Raw genomic sequence first — 24,404 nt, 5'->3', positions numbered from 1 at the left:
GAGTAACACAGTGGATGCTCAGTAAAGAGCGATCATGCATGGTGGGGTAGTCCCCATCTCCTGGGGGCTCCAGACTGAAGGCTCTTGGCCTCCTTCCAACCTCACAGGCCTGAAGCTCGGCCCCGAGTCAGGCCATTTCTTCCCAGCCTCACTCAGCGCTTGGTCCAGGGCTCGCAGAGAACTCGCTGGGCCTCGTTCTCTAGCCTTGAGGCCTTGGAGCCTTGCTTCACCCTCTCTCCTCACCCCTCCCCTCAGAGTCGGAAGGAAGCCAAAGTCGCGCTTCAAGCCACAACTCCACTGAGGGGGAGCTCCCCCTGCCGTTAGCGTCCAAGGGGACTAAGCATTTCGTTTTTCTCATATTTTTTTCTATCTTTGTTTTCTAGTCCTCGTCTTCTTTCAGGAGCCCGATGTCATTTCGCTCAGTGGTAAAGACCACACCCCGCCTTCTCAAGCGGCCCCGGGTCGGCTAGGGACAGTTTAGGAGGCCGCGTTACCTGGGAAACCGGAGAGGGCGTTGGAAAACGCCAGTCCTGCGTCGCGTTTGCGCAGGCGCTAGGACCCTGGCCTCCACTATCGCGAGAATTGCTGCCCGGAAGTTCCACGTCAGTCAGTCGGTTGGTCAGCGGGTCGGTGGGTCGTTCAGGGACTGCGTCGCCGGTGGCAAGTGAGGGTTCCCGGGCTCGGACCAACGGAGCGATGGTAGGTCCAGACCCTGCAGGAAAGAGCGGGGCCTCGTTGTCTGAAGCCAGTTCTTGGGCTTCTGGACTGGGGGCTGTGGTAAGCAGCGGCCTGCGCTCCCGCTGCGGCCGCCGCCTCAGGCCTTGTGGGGTCCTGGTCCAGTTTGAGTTCTGTGATGGAGGCGGCGGTGGGGCCCAGGAATCTGAGGTGGTGTGGAGAGGCATTGCCGGGGCTTTGCCAAACCTACCTCATTCTGCCCTTAAAACGGTGGCAGCTGGTCTTACACTCATGCTATATTAGTGTGTGCTAACCACAAACTACGGTCTTAAGCAGAAAAGCACTCCTTCTGAAATTCGGTAAAGTGTGTATGTCAGAAATGGAATTTCAAACGCTTTGGGATTCCACTTTAAGTTTCTAGGGGGTAAGGAAGGGTTAGGACGTTGCTTCTAAAACCGTTTGACGTGGTTTTCTGCATTTACAAATATAGTGGCTGGTAAGAATGGCAGTCACGACAGACAGCACTTTTTTATTGTCAGTCTCACCCCCGAAAATACCCTAAAGTACTTTGGTTCAAGAGTGTTATAATAAGAAGAAAAAAATACAATAGTGTGAGAATATCCTTTCTGAAAAAATGTAAGAAAGTCAGTGTTTTATATTTAAACGATTTCCTGCCCGCTTTTTTTTTTTTTACTTGTAATGAAGCATAGGTTCAAAGATTTGAGGGCTTGAAAATGTTAGGGATTAATAAGACCAAGTTCTGTATCTTGTAGTTTAAAACTTTTAAGGTTGTACAAGGCTAATTGAAGCAGAGTTGGAATTACAACAGAGGTTGAATCCTTAGGGAAACTGGTGAAAGGTATGGATCCTTCTAGAAAAATGGGTAGAGAAGCACACAGTGTTGCAAAACCTTAAGTGGGTTCATTCACAGACACCATATCTCCCCCATCCTTGCCTATGAACTTCCTTGGGTCCCCAGGTTAAGAGCTCCTCGACAAGATCTCAGGTCTCTTAATTATTCTGCCTCCTGTTACCAGTGATCTGTTCTGGTCTGGAATCTGCTGTGCTCTCAGTAATGGACATTTTATAATGAAATATCCTTCATTCTTTAATGCATTTAAAATTTTTTGTATAAGATACAAAACGTGAATTTATTTATTCACTTGTTTACCATAGAGTGTTTATGTGCCCATGCACTTTGCTAAACATTTGCCTCCTAATTCTTATAGCAGCTGGGAGAATGAGTTATAAATAATGTTTATGGAGTGGTTATGATAGGCCAGGCACTATTCTAACTGCTTAACATTGAATTTAATTCTCATAACGCTAAGATGTAGATGAAAGTATTATCCCTCTTTTACTTATGTCAAACCTCAGAGAAGTTAAGTAAACTTGTCCAGTATTGCATATTTGAAATGAGTGGTGGAACTAAAATTTTAATTCAGCATAATTCTCTAGACCTCAATTATACCATCTGTCCTTAAACCCCCATATCCAAATACATAAGATGCTGTGGATATAAAAACATGAATAAGCAATGACTCCGCCCTAAGGAGCATCTACTCTATAAAGCAAAAAGGGACGTGTATACAAATATTAAAATTAGCTTCTTTAAGATCCCTTAGGAAAGGATAGTTCTGGCTAGGGTAATCCTAAAGATTATATTGGTGGCAGTAGCATTTAAGCTGAGTCTTAAATGCATCCAGCTTTTGGAAAATGGAGGGAGACATTTAGAATTAAGGGTACAGTATAAATATCTTTGTATTTCAGAATATCTACTTCATTCAAAGTAGTCACTTAAATGTTGGGAGAAATACAGCAAAAGATCTCGGCTGTGTTTCTTAAACTGGAATTTGTGAATTGGGGGTATTTGGAGGTTGCTTAGTCCCCCAGCCCACCTTTCCAGAGCATCACTTTTACTCAGTAATCATTAAACATTCATATGATAAAATACACACAATTTATAAGTGATGAATTTCCTCATTTGCTAGAGGAAAAGTATGAGATGTGCCGGCCTACGTGAAAGCCCTGATTGTGATTTCTGGCACACAAAAGACACTTCATGTTTGTTCACTCTAAAGAGACCAGTGAAAGGAGTTGAAATTTGTCATGCTAATTAATGAGGCAAAATTAAGAAAAGGGTGAAGTAAAAGGTCCTGCTTCCCTGAACGGCCAAGGAATGTGAGGATGATGGTTTGAAAATAGAAAGCTTGAGATGGAGAGGAAGGCATGGCAGGGGAAACATTTTTTTGGTGATTGTAGAGAAGAGCCAAAGAACTCTGATCTTTTCGAATAAAGAGATCTAGGTTATTGCTAAAAGTAGAGGAGGCATGTATAGAAGTAATAACAAGGTTGGAAGTAGTAGATGAATAAAAGCCTTGTGAGGTGTTTGCTATGTCTCAGGAAATTATCTCTGCTGAAATTATCTACTGATCTTCGTTTTGTGTTGAAAAGTAACAAATTTCTATTCCATTCATGATCATCGTGGAAGATCACAAAAATAAAGATTCAGTGGTAACTTACCGAGTAAACTTTTAGGTTGTGTTTAAAACCTGTTGAAGGGGAAACATTTTTTTTTTTTAAAGATTTTATTTATTTGACAGAGAGCGCACAAGCAGGGGGAGCAGTAGGCAGAGGGAGAAGCAGGCTCCCCGCTGGACAGGTTGCCCAACACGGGACTCGATCCCAGGACCCTGGCGTCATGACCTGAGCCTAAGGCAGACTCAACCAACTGAGCCACCCAGGCGCCCAGGGAAACATTTTAAAGCAGTCTTCCCTGATCTGTGGCTAAGAGAGAATTAAAACTACTGACCTAGGCATCATTGTTTATAATGAATTCTTTTCTCTTAGAATGGTATCCTTGGGAGAATTGAGAAAATACTTATTCACATCATTTTCTTATCTGTTTAGATGAATCTAGATTGAAAAAAAGCAAGTTTAAACTATTAACATTTTCTGACTCGAGAGTATTTTAATTTTTGTTTAAAATTGTTCTAATTAAGTTAGAATTAGGTTCTTCTTTAGATTACTAAGTAACTCACTAGTTAGGTTCCCAATTAAGTTACATTAGGTTCCTGTAACTGAAATCCATTAAAATGCTATAAACATTCCTGTTTGTCTCCAAAGGCCTTCATGGACATGGATATAACCCGTATTGATCACACATCACATTCACTTACCATTTACTAATATTATTGCCAAAATACTTTTCTCCAAAGAAATCAGTTTTTTTATTGAGGTATAATTGACATAATGTTATATTAATTTCATGTGTAGAACGTAATGATTTAGTATTTGTATATATTGTGAAATGATCACAAGAGTAAGTAGTTAATATCTATCACCATATGTGGTTACAGTAATTTTTTTCTTATAACTTTTAAGATCTACTCTTAGCAACGTTCAAATATGAGACACAGTATTATTAACTATATATTATATCCCCATGACTTAATTATTTTATTACTGGAAGTTTGTACTCTTTCACCTCCTTCATCCATTTTGCCCATCCCCACCCCCTGCTTCTGGCAACCACCAGTCTGTTCTCTACATGTATGAGCTTGAGCTATTTTATTTTAAGATTATACATATAAGTGAGAGGGCGCCTGGGTGGCTCAGTCGTTAAGCGTCTGCCTTCAGCTCAGGTCATGATCCCAGGGTCCTGGGATCGAGCCCCGCATCGGGCTCCCTGCTCCGCAGAAAGCCTGCTTCTCCCTCTCCCACTCCCCCTGTTTGTGTTCCCTCTTTCGCTGTGTCTCTCTCTGTCAAATAAAAAAATAAAATCTTAAAAAATTAATCATATAAGTGAGGTCATACGGTATTTGTCTTTCCTCCAACTTATTTCACTAGCATAATACCCTCAAGTACTATCCATGTTGTCACAAATAGCAAGGTTTCATTCTTTTTTATGTATGAATAATATTCTTGTGTGTGTGTGTGAGAGAGAGAATATTTTTGTGATCTTCCACGATGATCATGAATGGAATAGAAATTTAGGGTTACTTTTCAACACCAAATGAAGATCACTAGATAATTTCAGCAGAGAGAATTTCCTGAGACAAAGCAAACACCTCACGAGGCTTTTATTCCTCTACTTCCAGTGTATATATAATAATACATATGCAAATAATATGTATTATTACATATATGCATAAAATATATACATATATACAATGAAATATGTATAATATACATTTTATTCATTTATCAGTGGACACTTAGGTTGTTTTGACGTCTTGGCTATTGTAACTATTAGTGCAGTGAACATGGGGGTGCACATATCTTTTCAAGTTGATACTTTCGTTTTTCTTTGGATAAATACCCAGAAGTGGAATTGCTAGATCATATGGCCAGTTCTATTTTTAATTTTGAGGGGAACCTCCACACTGTTCTCCACAGTGGCTGCACAAATTTACGTTCCAAACGATAGTGCATAGGGGTTTGCTTTTCTCCACGTCCTCACTGACATTTGTTATTTCTTGTCTTTTTGATAATAGCCATTCTAACAGGTGTAAGGTGATATCTCATTGTAGTTTTGATTTGTGATGATTAGTCACATTGAACATTTTTCATGTACCTATTGGTCATCTGTAGTCTTCTTTGGGAAAACGTCTATTCCGAACCTCTGCCTATTTTTTACTTAATTTTTTTGCTATTAAGTTGTATGGGTTCTTTATATATTTCGAATATTAATCCCTTATCCAGATATATGTTTTGCAGGTATTTTCTCCCATTCAGTGTGTTGCCTTCTCATTTTGTTGATAGTTTGCTCTGCAGAACCTTTTTATATGATGTAGACCCACTTGGTAATTTTTGCTTTTATTGCCTTTGCTTTGGTGTCAAATCCAAAAAAATCATCAAGACCAGTATCAAGGAGCTTATTGCCTATGTTTTCCTCTAGGATTTATGGTTTCAGGTTTACATTCAAGTCTTTAATCCATTTTGAATTAATTTTTGTAAAATTAATTCTGATATAAGGTAATGGTCCAGTTTCATTCTCTCTCTTTTTTTTTTTTTAAGAGAGGGAGAGGGGGTGCAGAGAGGTGCAGAAGGAGAGAGAGAATCTTAAGCAAGCTCCGCACCCAGTGCAGAGCCCGACATGGGGCTCAGTCTCACAACCCTGAGATCATGACATGAGCTGAAATCAGGAGTCAAGACACTCACCCGACTGAGCCATCCAGACGCCCCCCTGTTTCATTCATTTGCATATTGTCCAGTTTGCCCAACACCATTTATTGAAGAGACCATCCTTTTCCCATTGTATATTCTTGGCTCCTTTTTTGTAGGCTAATTGATCATATATGTATGGGTTTATTTCTGGGCTCTCTATTCTGTTCCATTGATCTTTGTGTTTTTATGCCAATACCATACTGTTTTGATTGATATTATAGTTTAGGATTACTAAGACTTCATGAATAACACTTCTTCAGAATATTTTCTGATAGGACACTAATGACATGGGCACAACATTGTGATTTAGGAGATATTTTATATTTACTTACTAGATATTCTATAAACCAGGGATTCTCAAAATGTGATCTGCAGTCTCCTAGGAGTCCCCCATACTCTTCCAGGAGGTTCACTATGTTGATGATTTGCACTGTTGCTGTAAAACCTAATAGAAGGTAAAACTGAACTGCTGGTGTAATGTCACCAAATTGAACTAATAGTATATTTATATTTTTCATTACCACACATTTTTTTTTAAAATCCAGTTTCACTTAAGAACGTCATTGATGAAGCAGGGAAAAAATACTAGTTTTATTACATCTCGATACTTTAGCATACTTCTTTTAAATATTCTGTGTAATGACATGAGAAGTATGCACAAGATACTTCTGTTGCATGCTCTTAAGTTGCAGGCTTACTTGAAATAGTGACCGACATACTGTGTTTGTTCAGACTTGACTATTTGGCAGATATTTTCTAAAAACTGAAATAAGTTAGCTGGTCCCTGGCAGTATTTGTTCCTGATAATAAAATTGGTCCTTTCAAGTGAAAATTAGAATTTTAGAAAACTTCCTATCATTGAACTGGATAAATTTCTAATACTTGAAGATGTATCCATTGAGGTAGATGGTGATAATAATGTGACTTTTTGTTACCATATAATGAAATGTGTCAAAATTTTTGAAGATCTGCATAATTCACTGAACCAAAATTTTCCAAATAACCAATGCATGATATTACAAAAGATGCATGGGTCAGAGATCCATTCAAAATACATAATAGGCCAAGAGATTTTTATGTAACAAAGTATAAAAAGTTCATTTATGTGGTTTCAGATTTCACATTGCAACTAACCTTTAGGAAACTACCACTTGTCAAGTTTGGGTGTGTATGAAAGAAGAATATTCACAACTATTTAAAAAAAGTTACTAGAGCGCCTGGGTGGCTCAGTCGGTTAAGCGTCTGCCTTCAGCTCAGGTCATGATCCCAGAGTGCTGGGATCAAGTTCCACATCGGGCTCCTTGCTCAGCGGGGAGCCTGCTTCTCCCTCTGCCTACTCCTCCCCCTGCTTGTGTGTTCTCTCTCTGACAAATTAAAAAAAAAACAAATCTTTAAAAAAATAAAATATTTCTCTCTTTCCAATGACATATCTCTGTAAGGCTGTTTTTTTTCCATATACATCAACCAGAACAACATATCACAACATATTGAAGGCCAAAGCAGATATGAGAAACCAACTGTTTCTTATTAAGACAGAATGTTAAAAGAGTTTGCAAAAATATAAAATGTTGCCACTCTTCTCACTAAATTTCCTTTGAAAATACAGTTATTTTTCATAAAAATATGTTATTTAAGTCAACATGTAATGGGCTTATTTTTGTTAATTGAAAATGAATTAATTGGGGCGCCTGGGTGGCTCAGTTGGTTAAGCGACTGCCTTCGGCTCAGGTCATGGTCCTGGAGTCCCGGGATCGAGTCCCACATCGGGCTTCCTGCTCAGCGGGGAGTCTGCTTCTCCCTCTGACCCTCTTCCCTCTCGTGCTTTCTTTATCTCATTTTCTCTCTCTCTCAAATAAATAAAATCTTAAAAAAAAAAAAATGAATTAATAAAGTTTCAGTTTTAATGTTTCACATGATAAATATCAATAGATATAACCTACATAAGCAAAAGCTCTTTAGGAAATTTTTTTGAGTGGAAGGGGGTCCTGAGACCAAAAAGTTTGACAACCATTACTGTAAATTTAAAAAATTTAAATACTCTTATGTTAGTATGAGTGAAGAAGTAGGTGCTGGTAGAGTTGAAACTGTGTCTTCAGCAAAGTAAAAACTGAATTGTTTTGAAGGCCTGTTAATGCACTGTTTTTAGTTAAGATCTCAAACATGTTTTATTTGGCATAGCAATTTAATGTTTGAGGGTTTTTTATGTTGTTTCTCCTTAGCCTCTACGACTTGATATAAAGAGAAAGCTAACTGCTCGATCGGATCGAGTTAAGAGTGTGGATTTGCATCCTACAGAGCCATGGATGTTGGCAAGTCTTTACAATGGCAGTGTGTGCGTTTGGAATCATGAAACACAGGTAGGAATTTTTAAGGACTTTTTAGAACCAGTGTGTTAGACTGTGTTTATAATGCAAGAGAAGACATAGAGTCCAGTAGGTATGCAGACTGCTTTCTCAAATAAATTAGTACAAAGTATTTTCAGGAAAGAGGAACTAACAGTTATGGGGGTATAGCTTGTGAGAGAAAATGTTTGGGTCTTGTTATATACAATACTTACATGTTAAATTCTGATGTAGGTTAGTATTTTCTTTGAAATGAAGGAAACTGCCACCAATATAAGGTCACTTGCTCTAGATAAAGTATTGAATAATACTTAATTTTCTATTCAGTCAATATTCTTAAGAATTGGATTTTTAATTTTATTTTTTCCCAAATCCTTGATGTAATGATATACAAATAACTTTCAATCAACCATTCAAATTATAGAGTATGTCAGAGAAATATTTGTAGTCAGCTTTTGATTACATATATGAGAATATGCATTATACAGATTTTCTGCCTTAAATGCTTGTTTTGCTCTTTTTCATCTGAGTAAATCATTTATCCTTCAAATTGGTTTATCTCATATTTTCCAGTCTTTTTTGGTGGTTCTTAATCTTTTTCCTTCAAAGTACAGAACATATAGTCAGCACTACCCCATACAGTTTTGTGTCTTCTTACACAATCATTATCTTCAACATCCAAGGTTAAGTACTTAATATCCAGACAAAATTCACGTTGAGTAATTTAAGATGGAAAAATAGGCTTAGGGGGAACCAAGGTCAGGAATAAACCTAAAAACACTCTTACAGTCTTAGGTCCCTATAATGGCATAGAATGACTGCACACTAAACCAGGACCCGATCAGTGACATTTTATAAACATTAACACTTTGTTCTCTGCTTTATGCCAGTGCTGATAACATTGTCTGACACATAGTAAGTACTCAATAATTACTTTTTGAGCTAATGAATAATATTCCATTTATCACTATATCAGGATTTCTAACCTTTGCAATTTCAAATCTTGATCTTGTGAATCCATTTGTCTTACTGCAGATAGTATGCATGCTTACTGCTTTTTTTGATCTACTTCTGCTTTCACAGGTTTAATATCTTTGTCATTTTATGCTTATCAGATATGTTGGTGCCTCCCCCAACCCCCACCACACATCCTAATTCTTTCTAGGGATCCCTTCTGTCAATTCCATTTAGCCATTTCTCAGCTGTGTCATTTCACTGAAGTATGTTCTAAATCCCAGCTGTATTTCCCTTACCTTTCTCTGGGTTTTACTGTACCATAACTCTTATCTGGTTCATCCACTTTGCCTCTGTTTCCCTTTTGTGCCCTTCTGTGACCTCTGGCAGGGCCACCTGCTTCCACTTTCAAAATTCATCTTGTTGGTAACTTCTAATTTCCTTCAAGAATGGAGGTCCTGGGATGGACAGGGATTATCCTAGTCTTATTTCCCACTGTTACTCCAAGTGCATATCTGACAGCCAAACTTATAGTAGATACTGAGTAAGTCTTTGTTCAATGGTTGATCTATTTTTGGTTCTCCCTCTTTTTTTCCCTGTATTTATCACCAAAAGAAGTTACTTGCCATTCATGTGTATTAAGAGCAAAATTCTTCAAAGAGGCAAAAAGTTTTTGGAAGTAAATTCAAATGTATTTGAATTTCAATTAAGTCTTTGAGGTGGTGAGTGCAGTGGTTAAAAATCAGTATGTTAGAATTTGAAGCCATCCTGCTTAATTAAATGATGTGGGCAAGCCTCCTAACCATGTTAAGGCTCAGTTTACTTATTTAAAATGAAGATGATATTGTTGCCTTTCCTATATCACAGGATTGTCAAAAAAAGGATTAAATCAAACTAGATAATATTGTGAGATCTGTAAAGTCCCATACAAGTGTTAGTCATTATTTTCCTAATTTACATTAAGTGTATATTGAGTATGTAGCATTTCCTCCTCTTTAGATTGTTTAGCTTCTAGAATGTGGAAACCATCTCTTGTGTCATTTTTATCAGCCACAGTACTTAACATGGACTGTTCTGCAGCTGCTTTATTTGTACTACTCAGCAGATCCCTGGATTTGTTGGCTCCTTATGAGCTTTCGTGGATTTGTCTGTCATCTTACAGATTGTATGTTGTGTTTGCTCTCAGTGTCTGTATTGAAGTCAACTGGTAGTGTACAGGTTGGAGCTGATGCCCCCATTTATTGTCTTTGTGTGAAGAATCTGTGAAGTCTGGCTTCAGAAGCCAGAGTAGGCTCAACAGTTCTTATGATCCAGTCTCTATTTTTTTTTTCTCTTATAACTTTTTTTTTTTAGTATAGTTGACATACAGTATAACAGTTTCAGGTGTACTAGTTTCTATCCTTTTTATTTAGTGCACATGGTTCATCAGTAAGATTGTGCTGTTTTTAGCTACTCTCTGGTACAAAAAGAGAGATTGCAAAATGATAGTTTGATTCTCAGAATTTTAAAAAAAATAAAGCATCGAAGTGGGAGGACAAAGACAAGCATTTATCCCTGTTCTTTCTAAGAGGGTCTTTTAGTTTTCTGTTTTTATCCTGTATATATTATTCCATTTTGAGCAGCTTGAAGAGACATCTAAATCACCTTGTTTGCATGCTTCACTAAAGAGAGGTAAATAGCATTTATATGGAAACATATTGCTAAAGTGTTCAAAGGAATTGTTTCTTGTTTATGAGTTTATTTTGTGAATTGATAGGTTTAATTTTAAAAAGAAAAAACTAAGAGCCAGTTCATTCAACAAATAGTTATTACACACTGGTTGTTTGCCAGCCACTGTTCTAGGCTCTGAGAATACAATGTGAACAAGATTCTTGACCTTGGGGAGCTTAGTAGGAGAGATTGACATTAAACACATAATTATGAAAGTGCTATGTTATGAAAGGGGAGTATAAGGTTCTGTGTGGGTTTTCAGGCAGAAGGAACAGGAGGAGCAAAGGTAAGGCTGGGAGTAGCCAAAGATGAGGCTAGGGAGATAGCTAATGGCAGGCTGGAGCACAGAGGATCTGAAATTCCATCTTGTGGACATTTGCTTTCTTTTATCCTTTATATAAGTATTTTAATTTTGAAACTGTTAAAGGAAAGATGGTTGGTCTGTTTTTTTCATTTGATTGTTGAGCTTTTGTGTTTTAGCCTGAGAATAAATTAAGAGTGATCTAAATAATTGGATGTTTTAAATATAACACAGTAGTTTTTTCAGTTATTTTCTCATAACTCAAAGTGTATATTTTTATTAAATTTTAAAGACATTGGTGAAAACATTTGAAGTGTGTGATCTTCCTGTTCGAGCTGCAAAGTTTGTTGCAAGAAAGAATTGGGTTGTGACAGGAGCGGTAAGTAATTATATGAATTTCTAATCCCTTCAATTTCTTAATTGGTCAGTGATTATGTGAATGATTTTGATTCTTGATTTGTTAATTAGTGTAATATTTTGAAGCATGGACTTTATACCTTGGCCCTATAATACACTTTTGTTTAAAGATTTATTTATTTATTTTTAGAGAAAGTGAGGGGCGAGGCAGAGGGAGAGGGAGAGGCAGACTCCCTGAGTGCAGAGGCCCATGCGGGGCTCCATCCCAGGACCCTGAGGTCACTGCCTGAACTTAAATAAAAAGTCGGACACCTAACTGACTGAGCCACCCAGGCGCCCCTATGCTATTTTGCACAGTTTACTTTATAACAATAACAATGATTTTTAAATTTCCATTTCTAGGATGACATGCAGATTAGAGTGTTCAATTACAATACTCTGGAGAGAGTTCATATGTTTGAAGCACACTCAGACTACATTCGCTGTATTGCTATTCATCCAACCCAGCCTTTCATTCTGACTAGCAGTGGTAAGAGATGACTCCTTTTGATCATGTGCATCTCTTTGAGTAATTCATTTTCATTCAGTGAGACTTGCAATTCTTTCTCTGCTGTTACATGTAGAGTTCTAATTCTGAGCAGCCTTTAAACTATGTACATCCATTATCATGCTATCAAATGCTGCTTGCTTTCGTATTTAATGAAATATCAACTGTACTTGGGATTTGTATAGCAATTGCTCCGGTTCCTGTCAGGGAAGGCCTGAAGGTCTAGATGATTAAACATCTGCTGAACAGAAAGCTAATTTACGTGCTGGTGGGTGAGTTTTTGCCAGATTGCTACATACCCTTGTCAGTTTTATCTTTATATTCAGGCTAGTTTGCTCCTTGGTATTTTATCTAAAACAGTGGACTTTTGTAGGGTAATTAGAACAAGTTGCACTGATTTGGTAATAGCTCTTTGAAACATTTTTAAATTAAAATTGAGAAGTAACTCAAAGCTTTTTTTTTTTTAACCATTTTTATAAGAGGAATGCTTATTCCCTAGACATTGCTATTATTATTCAGTCATACTTAGATTCTAATCAAACTTGTGTTACTCTTCTGTAATTCTGTAAAGCCCACTGAGTCTTTCTTAAAATTTTTCATGAAATTTTTATATTTGCTAGTAGTAATTTCTCTATCTTATCTCCACTCTTCTGTAGAGAGTTAAGTTTATTCTTAGGATAAATAAGGATTTTGAAAAATCTGTTTAGTTCTGATTCTCTTTCTTTAAGTCATGGAATGTATGATTTCTCTTAATTTGCTGCTTTTATGCACAAAGACTGCATCTTAGTTCTGAATGAAAGAAATATAAATGACAACTAACTTGAGACTTTCTTTTTGCCTAGATGACATGCTTATTAAGCTCTGGGACTGGGATAAAAAATGGTCCTGCTCACAAGTGTTTGAAGGACACACCCATTATGTTATGCAGATTGTGATCAATCCTAAAGATAACAATCAGTTTGCTAGTGCATCTTTGGACAGGACCATCAAGGTAAGTTGTCTACTATTTGTATCTGTTTTAATGTGAAATATAGTTGATTTAGATACTTTACTATTGGCTGCCCAGAAAGTTATTCCTGCTTAGAAGTTTCTCTTAGAAGCTCATATTGAAATCAAAATAGGACTTCTCACTTTGTTAGCCAATGTATAGTACATCATTAGATTTTGATGTAGTGTTCAACGATTCATTAGTTGTGTATAACACCCAGTGCTCATCACGACACGTGCCCTCCTCAATACCCATCACCTGGTTACCGCATCCCCCCACTCCCCTCCGTTCTGTAACCCTCAGTTTCCCAGAGGTCCAGAGTCTCTCATGGTTTGTCTCCCTCTCTGAATTTTTTCCCATTCAGTTTTCCCTCCCTTCCCCTGTGGTCCTCCATGCTATTCCTTATGGTCCACGTATGAGTGAAACCAAGGACTTCTCACTTTGGTCCAAAGGGACATACTCTATTTAGAAAAATATTGTGGCAACTTGATGCTCTTAATGGGAGGAGTGTTTTTCCATGTCAAAGCAATATATTTTAAGACTTTTAAACTACTATAAACCCAGAATAAGAAAGATGCCAGTATGCCCTCTTATTTCTATTTCCTCTCCTTTTTGTGTATTTCCTCTATTTCCTGTTTCCTTTCAGTGTATTCATTGTTGACATCTGATTATTAATGATTTACATTAAAATTTCCTCTACCTCCATTCTCTTTTCCTTACTGCATTTCTCTGTACTGCTGCCAGTTATCTTTCTAAAACATGGATTTCACCTTTCCGTTCCCAATCTAAGGATAAAGTTCCACTACCTTACTGTTGAATATGAGGGTTTCCAAGACTAGCCACAGCTAATATTATGAGATATCTCCTATAACCCTGGTCTGTCCACCATTCTCTAGAGATGCCATGAATGTTCATAAAACTTCATTCAACTGTTAACTCTGCTTGCAATACTCTTTATTCTCCCTTTTTTACTTTTTTCCCTCTGGAGAACTACTCACCTTTCAAGGCTTATTAGCACAATTACTTTGAGAGGCTGTCCTCAGACATCCATTTTACCTCTAGACAGAGCCAATCATGCTCATCCCATTTCTTCCATTCCTTTTTGTCTCTGTTCCCTTCATTTTGAATGATAACTAATGTGTCTCCAGAAATCTTTTCTCTCTCAAAATGTTGATGTTTGGGGCAGAAACTGGGTGTCACCCCCCACTCCCTCAAACAAATACTCCATAGCAAGCAACACAATGCCTTGCTTATACTAAACACTTAATACATGTTGTGTGAGTGTAGTCATACTCCCTTTTCCATTACAGTACTTAAAATGTCTCTATATACGTAGATTTAAAATGGTATATTGCATTAACGTTTGCTTATGTGTGTATGCTTACATCTTATAACATTCCTTTAAGTGATATAAAATGTTTTATTTGATAATTTAGTATTAAATGAGATCTGTCTAAATCTGTTAGGGTTTTGACCTTACTTTTTTCCCTTTTGCTGGATTGTCCTTGCTTTTGACATAGGTTGGAAACTTTGAAATTAGTTTCCAACTTTCTTCACTAAAAGGTGTATCTTGAGACCATAAATTGTCTTATCTTTGGCCCTAGTAAAGTTTGTTGTATACAGTCAGTATTTACTGAAGTGTTTAGATTTGTTTATGCATCTTTATGCTTCCCAGAGGGCCTCCTGTGTAGGAGGTGCTCAGTAATTATTTGTAAAGTTAAAGCTCAATACTAGTGCTGTGGTAATGTTTGACTACTTTTCCATACTTTACATTTTTTAGTTACGTGGTCATTTTCTCTTTTTAATATACCTTACTAAACCCACTTTCATTATCTTTATATTAAAATTCTCATAAAATCATTTCTTACCCTTAAAAGTATTGTTTATAGACTATAGCCTGTGGATCACTGGGGTGTCTATTAAAAATCTCTTTGAAATTTTTAAATATAAATATTTTTATTTTTTTATTTTTTATTCTTTTAAAAATAAAAATCTGTTAAAAATTTAAAAATAAAGAGAAATCTCTAGGGATAAAGCCTGGAAATTGGCATTTTCAGAGAACACCATAGTTATTCTGCCCCCTGGAAAGTCAAGTCAAGTGAGAACAGAAATAAATGGGTGAAAAAAAAAATGTGCATTCTTTAGTTTTCCTCCCCTGGGCTTTGGCACTTTATATAATATGTCAGAAGTGTGGTGGAGCTGCCTTCTGAAAAGCAAGGCCCCTTATTGATGGGCAGATGCTGTTGCTCTCTAAAGGTGTGGCAGTTGGGTTCTTCCTCACCAAACTTCACTCTGGAGGGACATGAGAAAGGCGTGAATTGCATCGATTACTACAGTGGTGGCGACAAACCATACCTCATTTCAGGTGCAGATGACCGTCTTGTTAAAATATGGGACTATCAGGTACAGTGTTTTCATAATTGTTACTTTGTCATACGTTAGACATGGATCTCACTGTTTCTTACAGGGCAGTTAAAACTTGGGTTATTGAACTCTGTTCAAAGCATAATAACTTAAGGCTTCAGTATTTGCCTCTAAATAGTAGTTCCAGAGTTCTCCATAAAAATGAAAACAAATGCCTATCAAGATTTTAAAATAAAATGCCATTATGTTTATTTTTCACTCAATGGTAGAAATTAGAAATTTAAACATTTTGACTAAAATGAAGTATTACACCCTCTAGTATTCTCACTGGTAGACTATATTTGAAAACTAACAGATAAATGAATAATATCATGACACAGCCATGGTACAGACATTTTGCCACATAGACTTTGTAAACCTAGTTATGACTTCTTGTTATTATGCTTTTTATCTCTCAGAGACAGATTGAGTTTCTGTTTTCTGTTTCTCACATCAGAATTTCCATAAACAGTTAATAAAATGAGTCCTAGAAAACCAGTGTTACTTAGAGGCTTATTCAAATTTGTGTTTAAGTACAGGATAAAATTATTAAAGATACTGTCTTAGAAGTTTGGGAGAGAAAATATTCATAAGAAAACCAGATCTTTTGAGGTGTGTGTGTTTTCTTCTTTAAATGTGATAGTTACAATTACATTTCCCTATATTGTTAAAGAATTAGAGAAAATATGCAGATAAGATAAATGTGTTTCAAAAATTTCTGTAACGAAAATTGTTTAGTTGCAATAACCACTCTCATATCTGTGCACTGGAAAAATTAAGGATGAGTTACTTGTTTTTCACTAAAAATAAAAAAAAAAATATTTTCTGCGTCTTGATTACAGAATAAAACGTGTGTACAGACACTGGAGGGACATGCCCAAAATGTGTCTTGTGCCAGTTTTCATCCTGAGTTGCCAATCATCATCACAGGTTCAGAAGATGGTAAGTTTGAAATGTATGTTTATTCCTGTGCTTGTAATTACTAAGTGGATATTTAAGCCAGGTAGTGCCCTGCATTGTAATTGGAGGTTTCTGAGAATTTTGCTCTTTTTATTAGAGTAGAATACTTGAGCTGTAAGAGAGCGAAGGGGCATTGTTATCTTCATCATCATCATCATCCTAATGTGTTTTGACTATTAAATAAGAGGACACCCAGAAGTCCTAGAGAAAAACTGTGAAAAAGCCTGTCGATGCTTTGGTGTCTAAAAACGTGGGGTCATATTCAGGTGCTTCCACTTCATGCATATGTGGTTTAGGCAGATTATGAAATGGGAACAGATAAATCCACCTCATAGGATTATAGTGAAAAGAAAAGATCATGTGTGTAAAGCATCTGCAGGTACATAATAGGCGCTGTGCTGAGGAAATTCGTTAGTTTACATGGAAAATCACATTTCTTAGTTTCTTATAATTTTCTATTTATGTTGCTTTATAAAATCACCTATAGATCAAAAAATTAAGCTGCCAGGAAGCTAATAAAAAAAGACTTCCTATGGCCGGTTCACCTGACACAGTTCATTGTTAGATGTTCAGATTAAAAGGGAGTGTTCACATTGTTCTTTTTAGGAACCGTGCGTATTTGGCATTCAAGCACGTATCGCCTTGAGAGCACGTTGAATTATGGAATGGAGAGAGTGTGGTGTGTGGCCAGTCTGAGAGGGTCCAACAATGTCGCTTTGGGCTACGACGAAGGGAGCATCATTGTTAAGGTAATCTCTAATTATACTCTGAATAAATGAACATAGTGGAAGCAGTTTTCCTTGTATCTTAGTACAGTCATCTTCTAAGTCGCCAGTTTTATTACACTGGCTCTTTCATTAAGCACAAGAGATTAAGCACTAGAGATTTAAAGTGGAAGAAAGGAGCCTTCTGTTAAATGAAAATAGAAAATGTTTATTTTGCGGTTTTATTTGTTTTCTTTCATTGCTAAAAGCCCTTTGTCATTCTTCCAGCTTGGTCGGGAGGAACCTGCCATGTCCATGGATGCCAATGGAAAGATAATTTGGGCCAAGCATTCAGAAGTCCAGCAAGCCAACCTGAAAGCAATGGGAGATGCTGAAATTAAAGATGGAGAAAGACTGCCACTAGCCGTCAAGGATATGGGCAGTTGTGAAATATACCCCCAGACTATTCAGCATAATCCTAACGGGCGGTAAGCCATCACCAGAATCTCTCCAGAGCTTCTGTGTATGTTAAAGCAGAGTGTGCATATCCACAGTGTATACCACTTTTATTCTGTGGTGGGCATCTCTCATGAGCTTTTGCCTTGGAATCCTCAACACAGCTCTGCAGGCAGCATGCCAGTCGATCGAGTTGGCATGCAGGGTGAAAGCATATTTGCCTTTCTGGCTTTGTCCCCCCACACAATTTTGAACAGTTAAATAGTTTTGTATTTATTCATTTTAAATGTACTGGGTTTGTGTTCTCCTTTGAGGACAGGTATCATATCCTGAGACTCAATAGGTGCTCTAAATAATTGCTAACTTAAGACGAAAAGGTGACTCTGAAGTAAGTAAATGTCCTTTGAAAAAACTGGGAGATTGGTAATAATTCTGCTTCTTATTTGTAATTTGAACCGTCATTTTTGTTTCTTAAGATTTAGAAAGCACCAAACATCTTGAGTTTCAAGCATGAGTTTAAACCCGTGCACATTTAAAAGTCACTTTACAATAGATGTGGGCATCTTATAATTCTGTGCTGAGTATTGAAAAAGACAAGCTGTGTAAACCAAGTGTACTACTTGTTCAGTAAATGATATCCATAGTTACTTGTAATATAATTTTCTTAGGAAGATTAAGAATGCATTATATATTTTTTCCCTTAATATCATAAAACTTTCTTTTGCTGCAAGTTTTGCATTTTACCATTGGCAATCTACTAGCAGCCAATACAAAATATATTTTTTAAAGATTTTAATTATTTATTTGTCAGAGAGAGAGAACACAAGCAGGGGGAGAGGCAGGGAGAGGGAGAAGCAGGCTCCCCGCTGAGCAAGGAGCCCAATGCAGGACCCCAGGACCCTGGATCATGACCTGAGCTGAAGGCAGACACTTAACTGACTGAGCCACCGGGCACCCCAAAGTAGCACCCTCTTATGGTGTAAATGTAATGAGGAAAGTGCTAGGCATCTTGGTGTTCAACAAATACTAGTCGAGGGGTGCCTGGGTGGCATAGTCAGTTAAGTGTCTGTCTCTTGATTTTGACTCAGGTCATGATCTCAGGGTTATGAGACTGAGCCCCACATCGGGCTCCACACGAGGTGTGGAGTCTGCTTAAGATTCTCTTTCCCCCTCCCCCCCTTAAAAATTAGTTGGATTATTAGAATCTTGGCCCCTGTGCATCTCCAGCCATTCTTATCTTCCTGCCCCAAGTCTCCTTTGTCTATAGGAGAAGGCCACTGCAATAAGATTTTCAGCAAAACCCCATCTTTATAATATGTTTTTGGAATTGTTGGGTAGAATATTTATGTCTTGGTCTGTATTTGAAGAATTGTGTAACTTTAAAAGATACTAAATTCAATTATAACAGTCAACTGAAGTAGCATTTGTTATTAGAAGTATTTTATTATGAAGATGAAGGATTGTTTCATAACTTCCACATTTCATTGGTCCTACTTCTCTCCCTGGCTTCCATAATTTCCAGGTTTGTTGTGGTGTGTGGTGATGGTGAGTATATCATCTACACAGCAATGGCATTGAGAAACAAGAGCTTTGGGTCTGCCCAAGAGTTTGCATGGGCCCACGATTCTTCAGAGTAAGTTTTGGCTTGTGCTGTCCAGCTGGCCCTGATTGCAGATGGGTGATCTGTGTGCAGCTGTATGAAATATGTTCCGAAGGCTCAGTGTTGGCTGTCCTTCTTCGTGTTCAAGGACAGTTCTCACCAGTGCTACCTTTGCCCTTTCTGTATTCCGTATTCAGCATACTCACTCAAGCTCATCTAATAATCCCATTAAACTGGGGGCCAAGCACCCATTTCCTTGCTGGAGCCTGTGGCAGGGCCTGGTGCTTATGGATGGGCTCAAGACAAAGTAGGCTCTCCCTGTGACCTGTGTCCTGAGGTGCTGCCAAGTCCTGAGCCAATTGGGAGAAAGTGCGGTCTGATGTCTTTTTTTTTTTTTTAAGATTTTATTTATTTACTTGAGAGAGAGAGAGAACATGAGAGGGAAGAGGGTCAGAGGGAGAAGCAGACTCCCCGCTGAGCTGGGAGCCCGATGCAGGACTCAATCCTGGGACCCCGGGATCATGACCTGAGCTGAAGGCAGTTGCTTAACCAGCTGAGCCACCCAGGCACCCAGTCTGATGTCATCTTGATGAGAATTTCATTGAATCTTTTTTAAAACTCATTTTCTGTGATGTTACCCAACCCTCATTCTTAAAACAAATTCTGTCTGAATTTAGAGTTCATAAAATGTTCTCATTAAAAAGAGGAAAAATCATTTAACTCTGAATTATCATACTAGGTGCTAATTATTTGTAATTCTTTATAATTCTTTATAGTAGATACTGGTTACCAAGTGGTTCCTTTTTGATTCCTTTTTGGTGCATGTAATATAAAATATCGGGGCTTTGGTTTTTTCTGACCGCACAACTGAATTAACTCTGAATTATCATACTAGGTGTTAATTATTTATAATTCTTTATAATTCTTTATAGTAGATACTGGTTACCGAGTGGTTCCTTCTTGATTCCTTTTTGGTGCATGTAATATAAAATATCAGGGCTTTGGTTTTTTCTGACCACACAATTGAATTACATCTTCATTTTTCTTAGTTTTGTTTCCTCCATATTTTGTATTGCCCCTACCCTCAACAGTAAGTAACCTGAGCCTCAGTTTTGCATATAAGGTGCATGTTTTTAAATTATTTAACAATAAGATATACTGAGAGATAAGAATTTGTTTTGATCTTTTCATAAATTTCCTAAATACATTCATACATGCACAGTTCCAAATACTAAAATGTACTTTTATATCATCTTAAAAAAAATTATAGTTCATGGATTGCCTTACCGCTCTTAACATACCTCACTGTTTTGATAATTTGCTTCTTTTTTTTTTTTAGCTTTATCCAGCTAAGGCCCTATTCAGCATCTTTCCTATCTTGATAGGACTGCTCATCAGATCACTTCCTTAAATACTCTTGATTATCCAGCAACAGCCACAGTCCCTCTTTTCAGGAGGCCTGAATATACACAACGTTCTAAATTGTTGCCAAAAATGGCTGAGCCACTTATAAAAGTTTTTATTTTTAAGTCACCTTTATTGAATTGTAATTTATACAAAATTAAATGCACTAGTTTAAATTTCATTGAATTTAGGCAGATATATACAATCTGTAACCACTAGCACAGTCAAGACAGAACATTTCTGTCATCCCCAGAAAATCCCTTTGTTTTCCCTTAACAGTCGTTTCCCTGGCTGCAAACACTGATTGGATTTTTGTCACCAAAAATTGTGGATTAGATTTGTCTTAGAGTTTAATATAAATGGAGTCCTACAGTATCCACTCTTGTGTCTGGCTTCTTTTGCTCAGCATAATGTTTCTGAGATTCACCCTTATTGTTGCATGAATCAATAATTGGTCCCGTTTTGCAGAGTAGTGTTCCACTGTATGAATATACCATAGTTGATTTAATCACTCACCTTTTGAGGGATGGTGGGTCTTTCTCAGTTTCTAAAATAGTTTGTAAACCCTAATAATGTGTATAATAGTGTAAAACCCATAATTCATTACTCAGATACATTTGAAAATATTTCTAACATTTGATGCAAGTATGGCTTGGTATATAATATGCCCTTCCTTTCCCCCCAGATATGCAATAAGAGAGAGCAACAGTGTTGTAAAGATATTTAAGAACTTTAAGGAAAAAAAATCATTCAAACCAGATTTTGGAGCTGAAAGTGAGTGCTATTTATTTATGACACAATTTTAGAAGTTTTGTGGTGGCTCAGAAACATTTAAACTAATATCTTTTTTCTTTTTAGGTATTTATGGAGGCTTCTTACTGGGAGTCAGATCTGTAAATGGCTTAGCTTTCTATGACTGGGACAATACAGAACTCATACGCAGAATTGAAATTCAGCCCAAACACGTGAGTTTTCCCTCCATTGTTACTTTTGGAATGTGTACCTTTGTGAGGAGCTCTGGGTCCCTGAGGCAAAGAAATGTCCTTGTACCCAGCTGTCCTGGTTCCACTGTGTTGGACACAATACCATTTACTTCAAGATTGCTTAGAAAATCAGAATTGTAGGGGGCAGAGCAAGATGACAGAGGAGTAGGAGACCTGGATTTCTTCTGGTCTCAGGAATTCAGCTGGATAGGGATCAAACCATTCTGAACACCTACGAACTTAACAGGAGATCGAAGAAAAGAATAGCAACAACTCTCTGAACAGAAAAGTGACCACTTGCTGGAAGGTAGGACATGCGGAGAAGTGAATCCGAGGAGATACGTGGGAGGATAGACGGCGGGGGAGGGGGCCTCCGTCAGCCGCTTCTGGCAAGTGATAGAGCCTCAGAGCACAAAATCGGAACTTTTAGAAGTCGGCTCCACTGAGAGACGTCGCTCCAGTAGCTAAGCGGGGGGTGATGCCCTCGCGGGACAGTGTGGTCTCAGGACCCTCGGGGTCACAGGAAGACCAGGGGTGCCTGAGTGCAGCAGAGCTCCCAGGTATCGGAGCGGGGAAGCTGGCTGCAGAGACGAAGCCGAGGCGCGGGCTCTCAGCTCGGGGTTGCCATAAACTGTGATCAGTGACACAGGCCACTGCTCCTCCAGCAGGGACCCAACAAGCGGCAGATCCGGGGAGACTCCCCTTCCTCCCCTGGGAGGAGCGGCGCGGGAGTGCACCGCAGGGATCTGCTGGGTTTGGAGACTCCACACGGGGTCGGGTGCCAGAGATAGAAACACTTGGTCACAGGCTGGGTGAGCACAGAGTGTGGCCGGAGACCGGGAGACGGGAGTGATTGACTGCTTTTCTCTGGGGTCGCACTGAGGAGCGGGGCCCCAAGTTCTCACCCCTCTGGCTCCTCCGGGCGGAGATTGGGAGGGCGCCATTTTCACTCTCATCCTCCAAAGCTGTACCGAAAGCTTGCAGGGAACAAAAGCTCCCAAGAGCAAACCTGAGCAGATTACATAGCCCGGACCCACAAGGGCGGGGCAATTCCGCCTCCGGCAGACATTTGGGAACCACAGCAACAGGCCCCTCCCCCAGAAAATCAGGAAGAACAGCCAGCCAAAACCAAGTTTACAGATCAATGAGAACAGCAGAACTCCAGCGCTAGGGGAATACTGCACATAGAATTCATAGCTTTTTTACCATGATTCTTTATAGTGTTTCAAAGTTAATTTTTTCAACTTTTTTTTTTTGAATTTTTCTTTTTCCCTTGTTCAGCCAACATCTTATCAATCCCTTTTTTAAAAAAACATGTTTATTTTTCATTTTTAGAGTCATATTCTATCCCTTCATAGTAGTTATCCTTATATATATATATATATATATGTTGTTCTCTTTAAAATTTTGAGATACAGTTTCTTCTAACAGATCAAAATATACCCTAAATCGTTAGTGTATGGCTTTATTCTAGTCTCCTGCCTGATCACATTCTCTCCCTTTTTTTTTTTTTAATCCTCTTCTTTCTTTTTTCAACCAACTTCTTATCAATTCCTTTTATAAAATTTTTTATAATTTTCATCTTTACAGTCATATTCCATCCCTTCATCGTATCAACACTTATTTTGTACATATATAATTCTTTCTTTCTTTAAAATTTTGGGAGGCACTCCCTTCTAACAGACTAAAATACACCCAAAATCTAGTGTGTGGCACTGATTTATGCACCAGCCTGATCATATTTGATCATCTGTTTTTTTTGTTTTGTTCTGTTTTTGTTTGTTTTTATGTTTTTCTTTTTTGTTCTGTTTTTGTTTGTTTTTATCTTTCTTTTCCTTTTTTTCTTTCTTTCCCTTTTCCCCTGGTTTCGGGTCTTTTCTGATTTGTTTAGAGTATATTTTCTGGGGACATTGTTACCCGGTTAGCATTTTGTTCTCTCATTCATCTATTCTCCTTTGGACAAAATGACAAGACAGAAAAAAATCACCTCATCAAAAAGAACAAGAGGTATACCGTCTGCCAGGGACCTACTCAATACGGACATTAGTATGATGTCGGACATAGAATTCAAAACGATAACTTTAAAGATACTACCTGGTCTTGAAGAAAGCATGGAAGTTATTAGAGAAACCCTTTCTGGAGAAATAAAAGAACTAAAATCTAACCAAGTCGAAATCAAAAAGGCTATTAATGAGGTGCAATCAAAAATGGGGGCACTAACTGCTAGGATAAAAGAGGCAGAAGAGAGAATCAGTGATATAGAAGACCAAATGATGGAAAATGAAGCTGAGAAAAAGATAACTATTGGATCACGAGGGCAAAATTCGAGAGATAGTGATACCGTAAGACGAAACAACTTTAGAATAATTGGGATCCCAGAAGAAGAAAGAAAGAGAGAGGGGCAGGAGGTATATTGGAGCAAATTATAACAGAGAACTTCCCTAATGTGGGGAAGGAAACAGGCATCAAAATCCTGGAGGCACAGAGAACCCCTCTCAAAATCATTAAAAATAGGTCAGCACCCTGACATCTAATAGTAAAACTTACAAGTCTCAGAGACAAAGAGAAAATCCTGAAAGCAGCTTGGGAGAAGAGATATGTAACCTACAATGGTAGAAACATCAGGTTGGCAACAGACCTATCCACAGAGACCTGGCAGGCCAGAAAGGACTGGCATGATATATTCAGAGCACTAAATGAGAAAAATATGCAACCAAGAATACTATATCCAGCTAGGCTGTCATTGAAAATAGGAGAGATAAAAAGCTTCCAGGACAAACAAAAACTAAAGGAATTTGCAAACAGGAAACCAGCCCTCCAACAAATATTGAAAGGGGTCCTCTAAGCAAAG

At 38.0% G+C, this 24,404-nt stretch overlaps 1 protein-coding gene across 1 annotated transcript in view; it reads left to right on the top strand.

Annotated features, from left to right (window-relative positions):
• The first annotated feature begins 438 nt into the window (after window positions 1-438).
• COPB2 (COPI coat complex subunit beta 2) overlaps window positions 439-24,404 on the top strand; it is a 38,854-nt gene continuing 14,888 nt past the window's right edge. The window contains exons 1-12 of the mRNA XM_027583248.1: window positions 439-699; window positions 8,064-8,201; window positions 11,444-11,530; window positions 11,911-12,037; window positions 12,898-13,046; window positions 15,300-15,446; window positions 16,289-16,388; window positions 17,013-17,155; window positions 17,399-17,598; window positions 19,089-19,199; window positions 21,256-21,344; window positions 21,429-21,535. Coding sequence (XP_027439049.1) covers window positions 697-699; window positions 8,064-8,201; window positions 11,444-11,530; window positions 11,911-12,037; window positions 12,898-13,046; window positions 15,300-15,446; window positions 16,289-16,388; window positions 17,013-17,155; window positions 17,399-17,598; window positions 19,089-19,199; window positions 21,256-21,344; window positions 21,429-21,535 — 1,401 coding nt within the window. The 5' untranslated portion in view covers window positions 439-696. The remainder of the gene's footprint in view (window positions 700-8,063; window positions 8,202-11,443; window positions 11,531-11,910; window positions 12,038-12,897; window positions 13,047-15,299; window positions 15,447-16,288; window positions 16,389-17,012; window positions 17,156-17,398; window positions 17,599-19,088; window positions 19,200-21,255; window positions 21,345-21,428; window positions 21,536-24,404) is intronic.

The sequence above is a fragment of the Zalophus californianus genome, chromosome 1, assembly GCF_009762305.2.
Source record: "Zalophus californianus isolate mZalCal1 chromosome 1, mZalCal1.pri.v2, whole genome shotgun sequence".
In the NCBI taxonomy this organism is placed as follows: Eukaryota; Metazoa; Chordata; class Mammalia; order Carnivora; family Otariidae; genus Zalophus; species Zalophus californianus.
The sequence above is the reverse complement of the archived record's forward strand: the minus strand, read 5'-3'. Positions and strand labels throughout refer to the sequence as shown.